The sequence below is a fragment of the Ahaetulla prasina genome, chromosome 15 (genome assembly GCF_028640845.1).
Source record: "Ahaetulla prasina isolate Xishuangbanna chromosome 15, ASM2864084v1, whole genome shotgun sequence".
Lineage (NCBI taxonomy): Eukaryota > Metazoa > Chordata > Lepidosauria > Squamata > Colubridae > Ahaetulla > Ahaetulla prasina.
The window spans coordinates 18,578,355-18,590,382 of NC_080553.1; the positions used below are offsets into that span (position 1 = coordinate 18,578,355).

At 49.8% G+C, this 12,028-nt stretch overlaps 2 protein-coding genes across 6 annotated transcripts; one reads left to right on the forward strand and one right to left on the reverse strand.

Annotated features, from left to right (window-relative positions):
* Window positions 1-134: 134 nt before the first annotated feature.
* On the reverse strand, window positions 135-4,469 carry MMAB (metabolism of cobalamin associated B). Of its 2 annotated transcripts, none has more exons than XM_058158222.1 (9): window positions 4,198-4,469; window positions 3,913-3,977; window positions 3,725-3,818; window positions 2,617-2,674; window positions 2,381-2,453; window positions 1,912-2,009; window positions 1,620-1,684; window positions 1,220-1,279; window positions 135-809 (listed from the first exon to the last, which is right to left on the reverse strand). In XM_058158222.1, the coding sequence occupies exons 1-9, from the start codon at window positions 4,452-4,454 to the stop codon at window positions 716-718; spliced, it is 864 nt and encodes a 287-aa protein (XP_058014205.1). In that variant the 5' UTR covers window positions 4,455-4,469; the 3' UTR covers window positions 135-715. The 2 variants fall into 2 exon arrangements, with proteins under 2 accessions (XP_058014205.1, XP_058014206.1); XM_058158223.1 differs by having other exon boundaries at window positions 3,725-3,827; window positions 3,912-3,977; window positions 4,198-4,376.
* Window positions 4,456-11,454, forward strand: MVK (mevalonate kinase). 4 transcript variants are annotated; one of them, XM_058158216.1, is made up of 11 exons: window positions 4,456-4,526; window positions 4,660-4,744; window positions 5,433-5,580; window positions 6,120-6,267; window positions 6,903-7,058; window positions 7,622-7,725; window positions 7,988-8,033; window positions 8,953-9,043; window positions 9,481-9,597; window positions 9,772-9,925; window positions 10,556-11,454. In XM_058158216.1, the coding sequence occupies exons 2-11, from the start codon at window positions 4,667-4,669 to the stop codon at window positions 10,705-10,707; spliced, it is 1,194 nt and encodes a 397-aa protein (XP_058014199.1). In that variant the 5' UTR covers window positions 4,456-4,526; window positions 4,660-4,666; the 3' UTR covers window positions 10,708-11,454. The 4 variants fall into 4 exon arrangements, with proteins under 4 accessions (XP_058014199.1, XP_058014200.1, XP_058014198.1 ...); XM_058158217.1 differs by having other exon boundaries at window positions 4,460-4,526; window positions 5,429-5,580; XM_058158215.1 differs by lacking the exon at window positions 4,456-4,526 and having other exon boundaries at window positions 4,533-4,744.
* The last annotated feature ends 574 nt before the right edge of the window (window positions 11,455-12,028 follow it).

A 12,028-nucleotide genomic window follows, 5' to 3' on the forward strand; every position in this document is an offset into this window, starting at 1 on the left:
GGGTGTTCCTGTCACCTGGAGGCCCTTCCTTGGAAGCCATCGATCCTCTCCTCTCCCCATGCCCTGTCCTGCATGCGTGTTTTCCCAGGAGAGACTTTTGGCAGAGGAAATCAATAAATTATTTTGCTCCTGGATCGCTTAGTATTTTTTTTAATTACGGCCCATTCTTCACACTGGAAATTCAGGAATACAGGAAATAAAGTTGACAAATTGGTTGAATGCTGCGGTAGCTTTTCTTTTTTAAAAATGCATGACTGGGAGAAAAGGGGAGCCGGTGAAAGAACTTACTGGCAAGGCCCGATTCTGGAACATTTGCCAATAGTGCCCGTCTCTCGAAAGCCGCTTTCCAAGATTGTTGACAAGACGTATCGATAGTCGTGGCCGAGGGAAGGAATCCGGATCTATTTTTATTTTGACCGAAGGAACCTGGCAGGCAACACCACGCTTAACTGGAGCCAACGGGACTGAACTAAACCTGAATTCCCTCCAGTGTTCCAAGAAGCAACGAAGGCATCTTCAGGCATCATCACAGTTGCTCTGAATTCACACACGCAAGCCGGACTCCCAACAAGGCGGCCAGGAATCTGAATTTCTGTGGGCTTCTATTGGCTTTTCAGGTAGGGGTCTGAGCGTTTCAAATTGCTGGCATTTGACACTTCGGCTTTGCCTTCTGTTGGCTCAAAAGTTGCTCATTCCACATCATGCATTCACGAGTTTAGTCTTGGGGCTCCATCCTTCTGTAGATTTGCTCCTCCTTCCCTTCCTGCTTCGCAGCGAACCGGGCCAAGACAAACAGGTAGTCGCTCAGCCTGGATACGGGAAAGGAAAGGGTCACCCTCCGTCTGTGGACAGCAGGGCTAGAAAGAGACGCCCAGCCAGAGCAGGGAGTCGCATCTGGGCGTAGGGGAGAGAACGGCCAAGCCTGAACTCTATGACCCACACACGCATTCAGCTCCTTTTGCCAAGGTCTGTAGGAAAAGCCCATGGATGTAGAGTCAAGAGTTACCACTTCTGCCCAAATAACTCCCTTGAAGCAGCTGGAAGTTTGAACACAAGGCTAAAGTATATAAAAACTTTGGAGGCCAGAGGTCACCACATTTTCTATGCCTCTCCAGCAATGTCCGATGGCAGAAAGCTAAACTGATCCTCCCTGTTGCAGGACTGCAGTTACGGCCTGCAACATTTGTCTGCCTGTTTTAAACACGTAAATCCAACTTACCTGTTTAAATACTTGGCCACGTTTCCATCTGCTTCTCCTGTTTTCACCAAAGGAACGACACTGTGGAGGCATAAGGAGACAGAGGCCCAAACGCCACGATGACACAGAGCCAGTGAAGTTTACAAAAGGAAAACCATCCCGGCCAGGAATCCATATGGCCACAACTCTGTGCCTGCCCTACCTCAAGCCCAGGTGTCTATTTTGTGTGTTTTGCTTGGACGGTGACCATTTAGGTGACGGCTTCCCCGTCTCTCCTGTCACTCTACAAAACAACTCTACACCCACAACTCCAGCCGGGGTCTCCTGTGGCACCTTTTAGACTCTTCCCATGCAGGGGAGCCTTTATTCTAAAACCCGCCTCCAGGATGTTGCCAACCAAAGAACCGATCCCGTCCCTTACCACCTCTCGGCTCTGCGACACACAGCCCGGGAGAGATGGAGGGCAGCACTGCTTTTTCCACCAGACTGAAACGACACAAGCAGAAGACACGAGATTTGCTTGGCCCAAAATCAGTGGCTCACTAAAGAAGACCCCTCTGGCTGCCTTTTTTTTTTTTTAAACAGGATGCAAAGGCATGAAAAATTGTGATCCTGGCAGGGGAAAAACTCTTCAGGATATCAAGAGGCCCAAGCCCAGTGGTTACATCCTGACTCCAGATACAAAATATGGAAGAGCACATAAAAGAACTTACTGGCAGAATGAAGGAGGTGAGCGGTGGGAGCTGATCTGAGTATTTGTCTATCCAGCTTTCCAACTCCAGCACGGGCTTCTCACTGAAGGACGTTCGCTCTGAAGAGAAGGAGGAGGAGGAGGAGAAGGCCAGTCACACAAGATGGGCCTGGAGGAAAGTCTTGGCATCAAGCCCCTTGGAACATGCCCAGAATGTTTCCCCCTCTCCCATGGAAGAACAAAGTCTCCTGCATTGATCTGCCAAGCAGGACTCCAAGGTGTCAAATCCAGAAGCAGGCTCCCCTCACTTAGAGACCCTTGGAAGCCATTGAATTTCAACAAAGAAAAGCAAGTTGTCGATACAATCAGTGAAACAGCCATGGGAGAAGTTGTCTGGGCTTTCAACTCTTGGCAGAAAGCAAAGGCAAAGCAACGTGTTTGAATATCGTATTCCTTGCCAGCCTCCAGCTCCTTAGAGAAGTCCTACTTACTTATGTGAGACTCCCTGGCTGAAGAGATGGGCGTTGCCACATTAGAGCCGGCATCTTGCAGCATACACTGGACCTGCAGTGGGGAAGTCAAGACACGTCTGGGGTACGGAAAGATGGTATCAACTTGGAAGGGAGTCGGGCCTCTTGTTTAATCCGGTTATGCGCCTCTCAATGGCGAGAGAGGAGTAACAGCTTGGCCCAGATAGAAAGATAGATGTCTTCAATTTATTTCTCACCTTGTGGAGTTCTTCCACAAACGTGTGGCCGCTTTCACTGCCAAATTCAGCACTCAACCTGCAGTGAAAAAACAGACGAGTCTCCAGATGTGACTCCCCCTCCTCCTCTAACAACATGCAACAACTATTAAGCTGGTCTGAAATCTATGGAACCCTCACATTTTCCCCCCTAAATCTCTATAGAGCTGGTATTTGGCAAGAATGCTGCTGTTATTTTTAGATGTTAATAGTGTTTTCTAAGATTTGCGTTTCTAATTCAAAGCTAACTTTTGCCTGTCTAAAGTGCAAAGGCCCCATTGCTGACAAGCACCCAAGAACACTTCATGAGTTATATTGAACCTCTCCTTCCCTCCCCCATCCCACTCAGGACTGTGCAGTCTCTTAATGGGGGCTCATCTGGGAAAGTTCTGTGTTGCCAAAGCTCTCCACACTGCTTTTCCAGGTGCCTATCCCATCACATCAGGCATCATTTAGCAGGTGAATCACCTCTGTGGCTGAAACACACATACCCTAGTGGGAGATGTACAAGGTTCAACATAACCACACCCTAACATCTCTCAGTATATACTATATACAGTAGGTTAAAAAGTTATAGCTTTAGTTGGCAAGATTCTGTCCATTAGGTGTAAGCAAATAAAAGGACTGGACTAAATTGGATCTTGCGGTGTCCTCTTTGGGCTTAGGCCTAACACACATATTGTTGGCCAAATTAAGTCTGTCGTTTATATCCAGATGTTGATTCCCAGAATTATTTCTAGGAATTTAAATATGTGGAAAAATGTTTTGAACGGCAACCACTCAGACTGCTGCCTTTGTTCATTACATACTCATTGCCCAGAAAACAGGGTTTTTTTTCTGTAACAAACATACAACACATACAAGTATTAATGTTATGTCTGGATGTAGTTTGGGGAGACAACTCAGACAACCATGTATAATTCTTTGGTTACGTATCGTTCAATGCATTTTTAATATTGTATGTGCTCACGGTGTTGAGCAGCCTTACAGATTTGATAAATTTATTGTGACGCAAGAAAAAAAAAGTGGGAGGTGGCACCTTTACCTGAAACCTTTTGGCATAAAAGCTCAAAAGCAATCTTGCAATTACCCTATAGCCGAACTCAGCTCGTCCAGGGTTCCCAAGGCGTCGAAGATCCGGTCGTCTTTGGCTCTCCTCTCCCCGGTGAAGGTGCTGGAAAACCCTTCCAAGCCCAACAAGAGGCAGAAAACGGGGGATCAGCAGAGATGGGTGGCCACGGGGCCCCTGCCTGCCTTCCGGAGGGGGGGGGGCGCTACCTTTGTCTCCCGTCTTGGTGTAGATCTTGGGGGCTCCGCTGCTTTTCCCGGGCTTGGAATCCGGACTGCAGGAGAGGACAGGCGGGGCGGGGAGAAAGGAGCCGGGTGAAGGCAGCCAAGGGAAGAAGAGCGGCGCCTTCCGGGGCTCCCCAAACCCCTTTGCCCCCACCCCGCCCCAGGGAAGCAGCCCCTCCCCTCCCCTCCCCTCCCCTTCCCATGCATTTTGCAGAATCCGCCTCTCGGGCTGCAAATGCGCCCCGCGCCAGGCCTGCAATCTCCCCTCACCAGGGCGGGTCGGTCCCCGGTTCCCGGCAAGAGCCCCGGCTCCTCGCCCCGCCGCCGCCGCCCGCCGCCGCCCGCGCCAGGAGGAAGCGCCCGCCCCGCCAGCCCGCGCCAGCCATGCCCGGGACATGAACGAGGGCGAAGCGCCCCGCTCGAGTTTGTCCCTTCCGGGCTGCCGTCGCAGCTCCCTTTGCCCCCCCCACCGGCTTCCGATTGGGCGTGGCGCGGCCAATCGGGGGAAGGAAAGACGGCGGCCGCATCGCCCGATTGGGCGGAGCGCCGGCCACGCCCCTTCGGAATGTTCGGCTCACCTGGAGCGGCGGCTGGGACAGGTGAGGGTCCCTCCCGATGGCCCAGCATGCATTGCGCGGAAAGGGCCCCCCAGGGGCAAAGGCGGAGGGCCGACGGGGGGTCGGGGAGCTTTGACCCCCCTCGGACGGACTGGTGGCGCGTTTCTCTCGGCAGGGAAGCGATGTGGAAGCGGAGCCTGGTGCTCTCCGCCCCGGGGAAGGTGATCCTGCACGGCGAGCATGCCGTGGTGCACGGAAAGGTAGGACCGCGCTGGCCCCCGAGGGCCCCCAACCCCCGGCGGGCTCCTGGCCGGTTTGGCCTTTGCACCCCGAAAGAATAGAATAGAATAGAAACAATAATAAGAATTGAATTGAATAGAATTGATTTTTTTATTGGCCAAGTGTGATTGGACACACAAGGAATTTGTCTTTGGTGCCTAAGCTCTTAGTGTACATAAAAGAAAAGGTACAACACTTAATGATAGTCATAGAGTACAAATAAGCAATCAGGAAATAATATCAGTATAAATCGTAAGGATACAAGCAACAAAGTTACTGTCATAAGTGGGAGGAGATGGGTGATGGGAACGATGAGAAGATTAATAGTAGTGCAGACTTAGTGAATAGTTTGACAGTGTTGAGGGAATTATTTGTTTAGCAGAGTAATGATGTTTGGGGAAAAAACTGTCCTTGTGTCTAATTGTTCTGGTGTGCAATGCTCTGTAGTGTCGTTTTGAGGGTAGGAGTTGAAACAGTTTATGTCCAGGATGCGAGGGGTCTGTAGATATTTTCACGGCCCTCTTTTTGACTCGTGCAGTATACAGTATACAGGCTTCTGTGCTGGGAGGGAGAGGGGCCCTTTAGTTTTATTGATGTAATGAATCAATCAATCACTCACTCACCATTTCGTCACTAATAATTCAACCCTCTGATGCCTTTGGGAGGCAGGTGGCTCTGGCAACTGCGCTGGACTTGCGGACTTTCCTCCGAATGACTCCGCGACAGGATGGGAAAATCTCCCTGCAGTTGCTGAACCTGGGGAGCAGACTAAGCTGGGAAGCGGCGGAGCTCCAGCCCCTGCTAGCTGCCTTTTCGGGTAAGCACAAGGCACCTCTGGGGAATTCCACCTTCCTGCCTTTTACCCTCCCTGACCCACAAGGAGCCGCTCAGCTGCTGGGGAAGTGAGCATCTTTGCCATCTAGCTGGTGGTGTTGCGCCCCCCGCCAAAGCAACTACAGACCGCCTCTCATCCTTGTCTTTCCTGCTGCCATCGGTCTACGATGTTTCGCTTTCTTTGCGGAACTCCAAAAATTAGCTTTACCTTAAAAGCTTTTGGTTGGTGGCCTCGGGAGAACCCTGCCCAGGGTTAGGTTTTCCGAAACTCCCGGGCCTGTTTAACTGCCTTTGAGAGTCTCTTTAACTGTTTCCTAAGAGCATCTGATAGTCTTTACCTGGCAATCAGGCCGTGGGCTTTCAAAATTGTATCCATCAAATTCTGCGACTTGTTGATGGTGTTATCCTGATGCACGTGAAATCGTTAGAAAGCGTCCCAGTCCAAACGTACTGAAGAAAGGGGTCTTGTCTCCCTCTCTGGGCATGGAAGGTGATGTCTCCTGCTCTTTGTTCTCTCCACAGTTGAACTGCCTGAAGCGCAGCCCCCAAGTGCTGAACAAGTGGAGAAGCTGAAAGAGTTTGTGGGGGGCGATAATGGACACGAAGCAGTCCAGAGTGTAGCTGCTGCAGCCTTTCTTTATTTGTACTTATCTGTGGCATCTAAATGCGGGTAAGGCTATGGGCCTCACCTTTGCTGGGTGGCTCTTTCACTCTTGCCAAATCTGCCTTCCCAATTTCCACATGAAGAATTTGGAGGCATTGAGGGAGATTGTGGAGCTACCTTGCCATCCTCTGGGAATGTCAGAACTCATGTCAGGGTTTAGCGAATGACTGTTAATATGGATCCTAAAGAACAGGCAGTGCAAGAGACGATAGATTGAAAGAAATAGAGAAAGAATGGGATCTAGCCAATGAAGGTTGACAATGAAAAACAACAGAAGAAAAATAAATGTTTTATTATTACATGAATTTAAAATCGGGATTGTGGGATAATTATTTGCAGAAAATAACTCTTTCATGAGCCATGAAATAAAATCAAGGTGTAGATTATATCTATTTTAAAAAAAAAATCAGGAAACTAAGAGCGGGCAACATATAACACAGATTACTTGTTTCTAAGGCACCAGATCTAGAAAAACTAGAGGAGAAAATGAGGAAAGGAAAGACCGGTTCTGCGGTCTTACCCGTTCTGTAAACCTGTTGTGACTCATCATGAAAGCAAAGACTGTTAAATACTGCTCAGTATGGGGAAAACAATGAGTGGAATTGCAAAACTTTAAGGTTCACAGTGTTCTTATCTTTCAGGGTTCTGCCAACTGTTGACATCTTAGTCTGGTCTGAGCTGCCCACCGGCGCTGGGTTAGGCTCCAGCGCAGCGTATTCGGTCTGCCTGGCAGGGGCGTTGCTTTCTGGATGCGGCGCCATCAGCTATCCTCTGCAGGAGGGCCAAGGAACAGCTCGGTAGGAACTGGGAAAGAGAAGAGTTGGGAAATTGTTTCTACCTGTCCAGGTGGGACTGGTCGTGTGTTATGGCAGCTTTTTGTCTTCTTAAAGCCCTTCATTTGGCTTTAAGTTGCTCAAAGATAAGATTGCAGTTGTAGGGATCCAGGCAGGAGTGAAATGTTCCCAGTTTGGACCGGATCGGTCAATCCAATAGCAATGGTGGCGGGTGATTTGGAGAACTGGTAGCAAAAATCCCTGGGCCCCCCCGCCCATGCCCACCCAATGCCTGGTCACCAGCTTCCCCACTTGCCGCTTCTTTTAAAAAATGCTTTTAAAAGAGAAAAAAAGAAAAAGGCTCTGACAATCACAGCTGAGCCGCATGATCGTCAGAACCTTTTTTTTTTTTACTTTTAAAATCATTTTTATTACAACCTATTCAGCCGAATTTGGTGTGTGGTGCGCACTGCACATCCTGTCCAGTTTAAAGGACCAGAAGCAGCTGGTCAAAAGAGGACCAGGAGGGCTGCTGAAAGTGGGTGGGGAGAGGCTGATCTCAACCGAGGCCTCTTCTGCTCTTCCAGATGGACCAAGGAGGAGCTGGACGTGATCAACAGATTGGCTTTCCGAGGGGAGCAAGTGATTCACGGGAATCCTTCTGGAGTGGACAATGCTGTGAGCACCTGGGGTTCGTGTTCTCTTTTCTTCTGAACTGGCTCAGATGCCGCCCTTCTCTTAGGTACTGAACTGAGCTGTCTTAGGGAACCACGTTAAATATTCCTTAGGATTCTGGGAAGGAATTTTGGCTTCCCTTCTGCTGGTTTTTTTGGTAAAGGAGTAAATAGCCAGATGTTTCCCTCTTGCTAGGTGAAATTGAACAGTTTTGCAGAATATGGAAAGATGAAACATCCTGGGAACATTTTTTTTTCCCTTCTTTGCCAAATATTTAGGTGGAGCCTTGCGGTATATTTCAGGAAAAATCTCTGCCTTAAAAAGGTAAGGTTCATTTTAGCATCCATGTTTAGATCGTTTTAATGAGAATCGGTGGCTTTATGAAAACATTGTTTAAAGATTGAGTTGTATTTTCAGCACGATCTCCTGTGTCGGTATTTCCTTCACGAAAAGATAGTTCCCTTCAGTGTTTTGATTTGCAGAATGATCAGTGCGTTAAAAAGTTTTGATTTAAAAAAAAAAAGGAAAAAGCCTTGATAGGCTGATTAATTTCTTGTTTTCGAAGGAGGGCGCTAGTAGCCTTCCACTGGCTCACTCTGGGCCTGAGGTCCCTTCGGCAGCACATTTGGGAATTTTGCATGCTGAGCGTTGCCAGGGCTCAGAAAAGAGATTGCCAGCAAGGGCTCAGCGACAGCTTCCCCCCACCTCACCCCCCCACACACACGCACAGTACCTTCCGCCAGCTTGGCCTAATCGGACTTCATTAGAATCTTTCGCAAGGCGTGAAATTGCTCTATTAACAGCTAATGTTAGACACCAGTTATTCTGTTGGCAGTTATTAGAAAACAAAGTTATTTTGGCTTGCAAAATGTGGGCCTTAGTTGGGTCGTTCGGAGAGCGCTTACAACACGCCAAGGAGTCTAATTCTAACTAAACCGTGGATGTAATTGGTGATTAAGCTTAACTAGCGAAGGTCCCTTCCTGGTGCGGCATTTGCGGAGCGGAAGTGAAGCCTACAAGATGCTTCAGTTCCCCTGGGGTGGGAGACGATTGTAATTTCAGCTTCCTGCTATGGAGATGCTTGGCAAAATCCTCTCCCAGGCTGCAAACATCCAGGTCCTTTGGGGGAGAATAAAACCTATGCCTTCCTCCTTTGGCTGTGCCTGATGGGTCTGCATTCTTAGTTATTGCATAGGAATTCCCAGGCTGTTGACTTGATTTCTAAGAGTCTTTTTCTCCTCAGTGTGCCCACTTTACGGATTTTACTGACCAACACTAAAGTTCCACGCAGCACCAAGATCCTGGTTGCGGGGGTTAAAGCCAAGCTCCTGGAGGTATTTCTTCTGGTTCCCCTCTGAGGCTTTGTGATCGCCCAGAATTTATGGTTGGGGATAGGTCAAAATACATTAAGATTTGGAGAGAACGATTTGGAGAGGGGGGCTGTCTCGAAAGCACAGCTGTTCTGGGTTCCAGGAAGCAGGAGGCTGCTGGATGTTTAGATGGCCGCCAAGAATTCTTCAAGCAGTATTGCTTGGGTCTCTGACCCTTGACCTTTTGGGCATCATTTTAGCCAAATATTCTTTGCAGCTCTGCCTAAAGATGCCGTTCATGAGGGTCCCTTTCTTGCTAACTTTAACAGAAGCAGGTGTTTTTTAAAAAGTAAACCTTATAACTGTGCCAAGATAGCTTGAGTAAGATTTCAGATTTTTTATGCTTTTTATTTTTGCTCTTCCTCCTTCTCTCCCTCCGGCTATCATTTTTCCTCCTGCAGTTTCCCACTATCATGGAGCCGATGCTTGCTTCCATAGACGCAATTTCTCGGGAATGCGAAGGTGTTCTTGAGGCAATGACCGAAGATCCATCTCAGGAAAGCTACTCCAGGCTGGAGGTAAGCTTTTATCTTGATTCCTTCCTTTGTCCTTGTGCCATGAGGACTAGGACCCCGCTTTTAAAACTGAAAAACAACCTTGGCTTTTCTGCCATGCTCATTTCTGTCTGAGGCACGTTCCCTGCTTCTGGTCCACGTTTCTCCTCTCATCAGTGTTGCTGCTTTTTTCCTCAGGACTTGGTAGACATCAACCAGCACCTCCTCAATGGCATCGGGGTCGGCCACGCCCTGCTGGACCGCGTCTGCCAGGTCACTTCCTCCCATGGGCTGCATAGCAAACTGACCGGGGCTGGGGGAGGCGGCTGCGCCATCACTTTGCTTCGACCAGGTGAGTCTTCCCTGGCTGGCTTTTGCCTTCCTTTGCACAGGTTTCATTCTTACTCTTGAATTCTCTGTTGGTTGAGTTTGCAATCAAGTGTGTAAGTGAAAGAGCCCTACAGATTTGCTGCAGTGCAGCTGTTGGGGGCATATTGGCTTTCAGTTGGATGTGCTACTTTCAGCGGCTTATGGGCCTCCTTTAGAGCAGTGCTTCTCAACTCTGGCATCTTTAAGACCTGTGGACTTCAATTCCCAGAATTCCCCAGCCTGTTGTGATCCAGGCCCAAGTAGGTAGTAGTAGACGCACTTAGTTCGAAAACAAACAGTCTTTATTAGAACAGCTGAGAATTAAACTCATTCTCAGTGTAGTCCAAACTAAATCAACACAAATTCTTCATAAGTGTCTGTCTGGGTGGCTGTGGCCATTTGCATGCGATCCCAAGCTCAGCGTTCATGGGGAGCCCACCTTCCCATCCTCTCTACCTGCATTTGTGGCTCTTCAGCTCCATTTCCTTCAGCTGCACTTTCTGAGTGCCAAACCTTTTACGCCGCTTTGGGCACCGGCTTGGAGCGGGTGGGCAGCTCGGTACCCACCTCTGCTGCTTTGAGTGTCTAACTGGGGAGCACCGTCTCTTGGCAGGCACCACTCCTTTGGCAGTGGAAGACGCCATCCAAGACCTGACCCGCTGCGGGTTTGAGTGCTGGGAGACGGTCATCGGGGCGCCTGGCGTAAGCGCCCACGCCTTGCCGTTCCTGAAAGCGGAAGTGCAGAAGGCTTTGAAGGGCAGTTGATGGTGGCCGTGGAGAGCGACTCTTCCTCCACCTGGGACCTCCACCGGACTGGACATCCAGGCAACATCCAAGGCAGCCCGGCGGGATTTAGTCAGTCAGTTTGGGAAGGGTGCAGGTCTACTCAGTGGGAGTGGGGGCTGCGGAAGCACCAGGGGACCAAGGGACAGGTAGCTGGGCTCTTCCTAGCCACTCCCCTGCCTTTGACATGGCTCTACTGCTAACGGGGGGCAGGGTGTCTTTCGGGTACGCTAGTGTAAATCCTTTTGCACACTGCCAGGACAAGGGCCCTAAAATTGCCAGGCAGGAGGGGGAGTCGCTCTCTCCCATGACAGCCCATCTCCTGAACTCGCTCCTTAGTGGCTTTCCCACAATACCAAGCTCTTCTTATCCCTCCCCCACCAATTGGCACGGCCTGGCAAGTTTGCTCTGGGAATATGAGCTAAATTAACTGTCTCTAATTTTTAATGCTTCCTGGGGAATATTCCAAGTATAGCATTACTGTCTTCCCTGGCCTGTGCTGAGGGGGGGGCGGGCAGATTCCCCCATTAATGAGGTGCTGAATGGCTTAAAGGGAATGAAAAACAGGAGTTCTGAATGCCCTTGCAACCAGCATGTATGTTTCAGGGCCATTACTTTGTTTCCTTAATTGTATTTGGGCAGTTAATCAACTCAAGGTTTTCGGTGTTAGAGGGGTCGCCCTTTGCGGGCTTCTGAATAAAAGCTGGGGTCAAAGATGGCTCTCCTGGCTTTTGTGTCAGGGCTTCCTTCAGTCCTGGGCTGAGCGGGGTGGGGTCTTCCCAGTAACAACCTCTGCTGGGGTTGTGGGGGGGGGGGGGAGGCCACTTGGCCTGAATTGGCAGCCAGTTTGAGCGAGGTTTCTCAGTGGGTGCAGACGCTTTTCTGAACAGCAGAGGGCAGCAAAGACCCATTTACAGAGGAGCTATGGCTTTGGGAGGGGATCCCAGCTGGCTGAGAGGGGGATCCATTGGGTCTCTCGGAATGCCCGCACCCCTGGCAGGGGACTGTTCTTGCAGCTCATCAGGGCCACGTTTGTGCCACCTGAGGAGGTGGCAGAGCAGGGAAAGCTGGATGGGCACTTCTTATAAGTGGTAGAGCAGGCCACTTGACAAGGGGGGGAGGGGCTGACTCCTTTGAGCATACACACACACACACACACACACACACACACACACACACACACACACACCATATTGGCAAAGTGGGAGGGAAGGCCAGAGCCTGCAGAGGCCTCCAAAGATTTCTGGGAATTCAGTGGCTGCCACACTTCACATTCCACTTCCTCCTGGTTATTCTTCTTGGA

Coding starts and splice junctions, on each gene's coding strand:
- MMAB (XM_058158222.1), bottom strand. CDS start 4,454: ATGCGGCCGCCGTCTTTCCTTCCCCCGATTGGCCGCGCCACGCCCAAT. Junction 2,010..2,380: donor AGCCAGGGAGTCTCACATAA/GTAAGTAGGACT, acceptor CCTTCTCTTCAG/AGCGAACGTCCTTCAGTGAG. Junction 810..1,219: donor GTGGCCAAGTATTTAAACAG/GTAAGTTGGATT, acceptor TCCCGTATCCAG/GCTGAGCGACTACCTGTTTG.
- MVK (XM_058158215.1), top strand. CDS start 4,553: ATGCATTGCGCGGAAAGGGCCCCCCAGGGGCAAAGGCGGAGGGCCGAC. Junction 9,044..9,480: donor TTAAAGCCAAGCTCCTGGAG/GTATTTCTTCTG, acceptor TTCCTCCTGCAG/TTTCCCACTATCATGGAGCC. Junction 9,598..9,771: donor AAAGCTACTCCAGGCTGGAG/GTAAGCTTTTAT, acceptor TTTTTTCCTCAG/GACTTGGTAGACATCAACCA.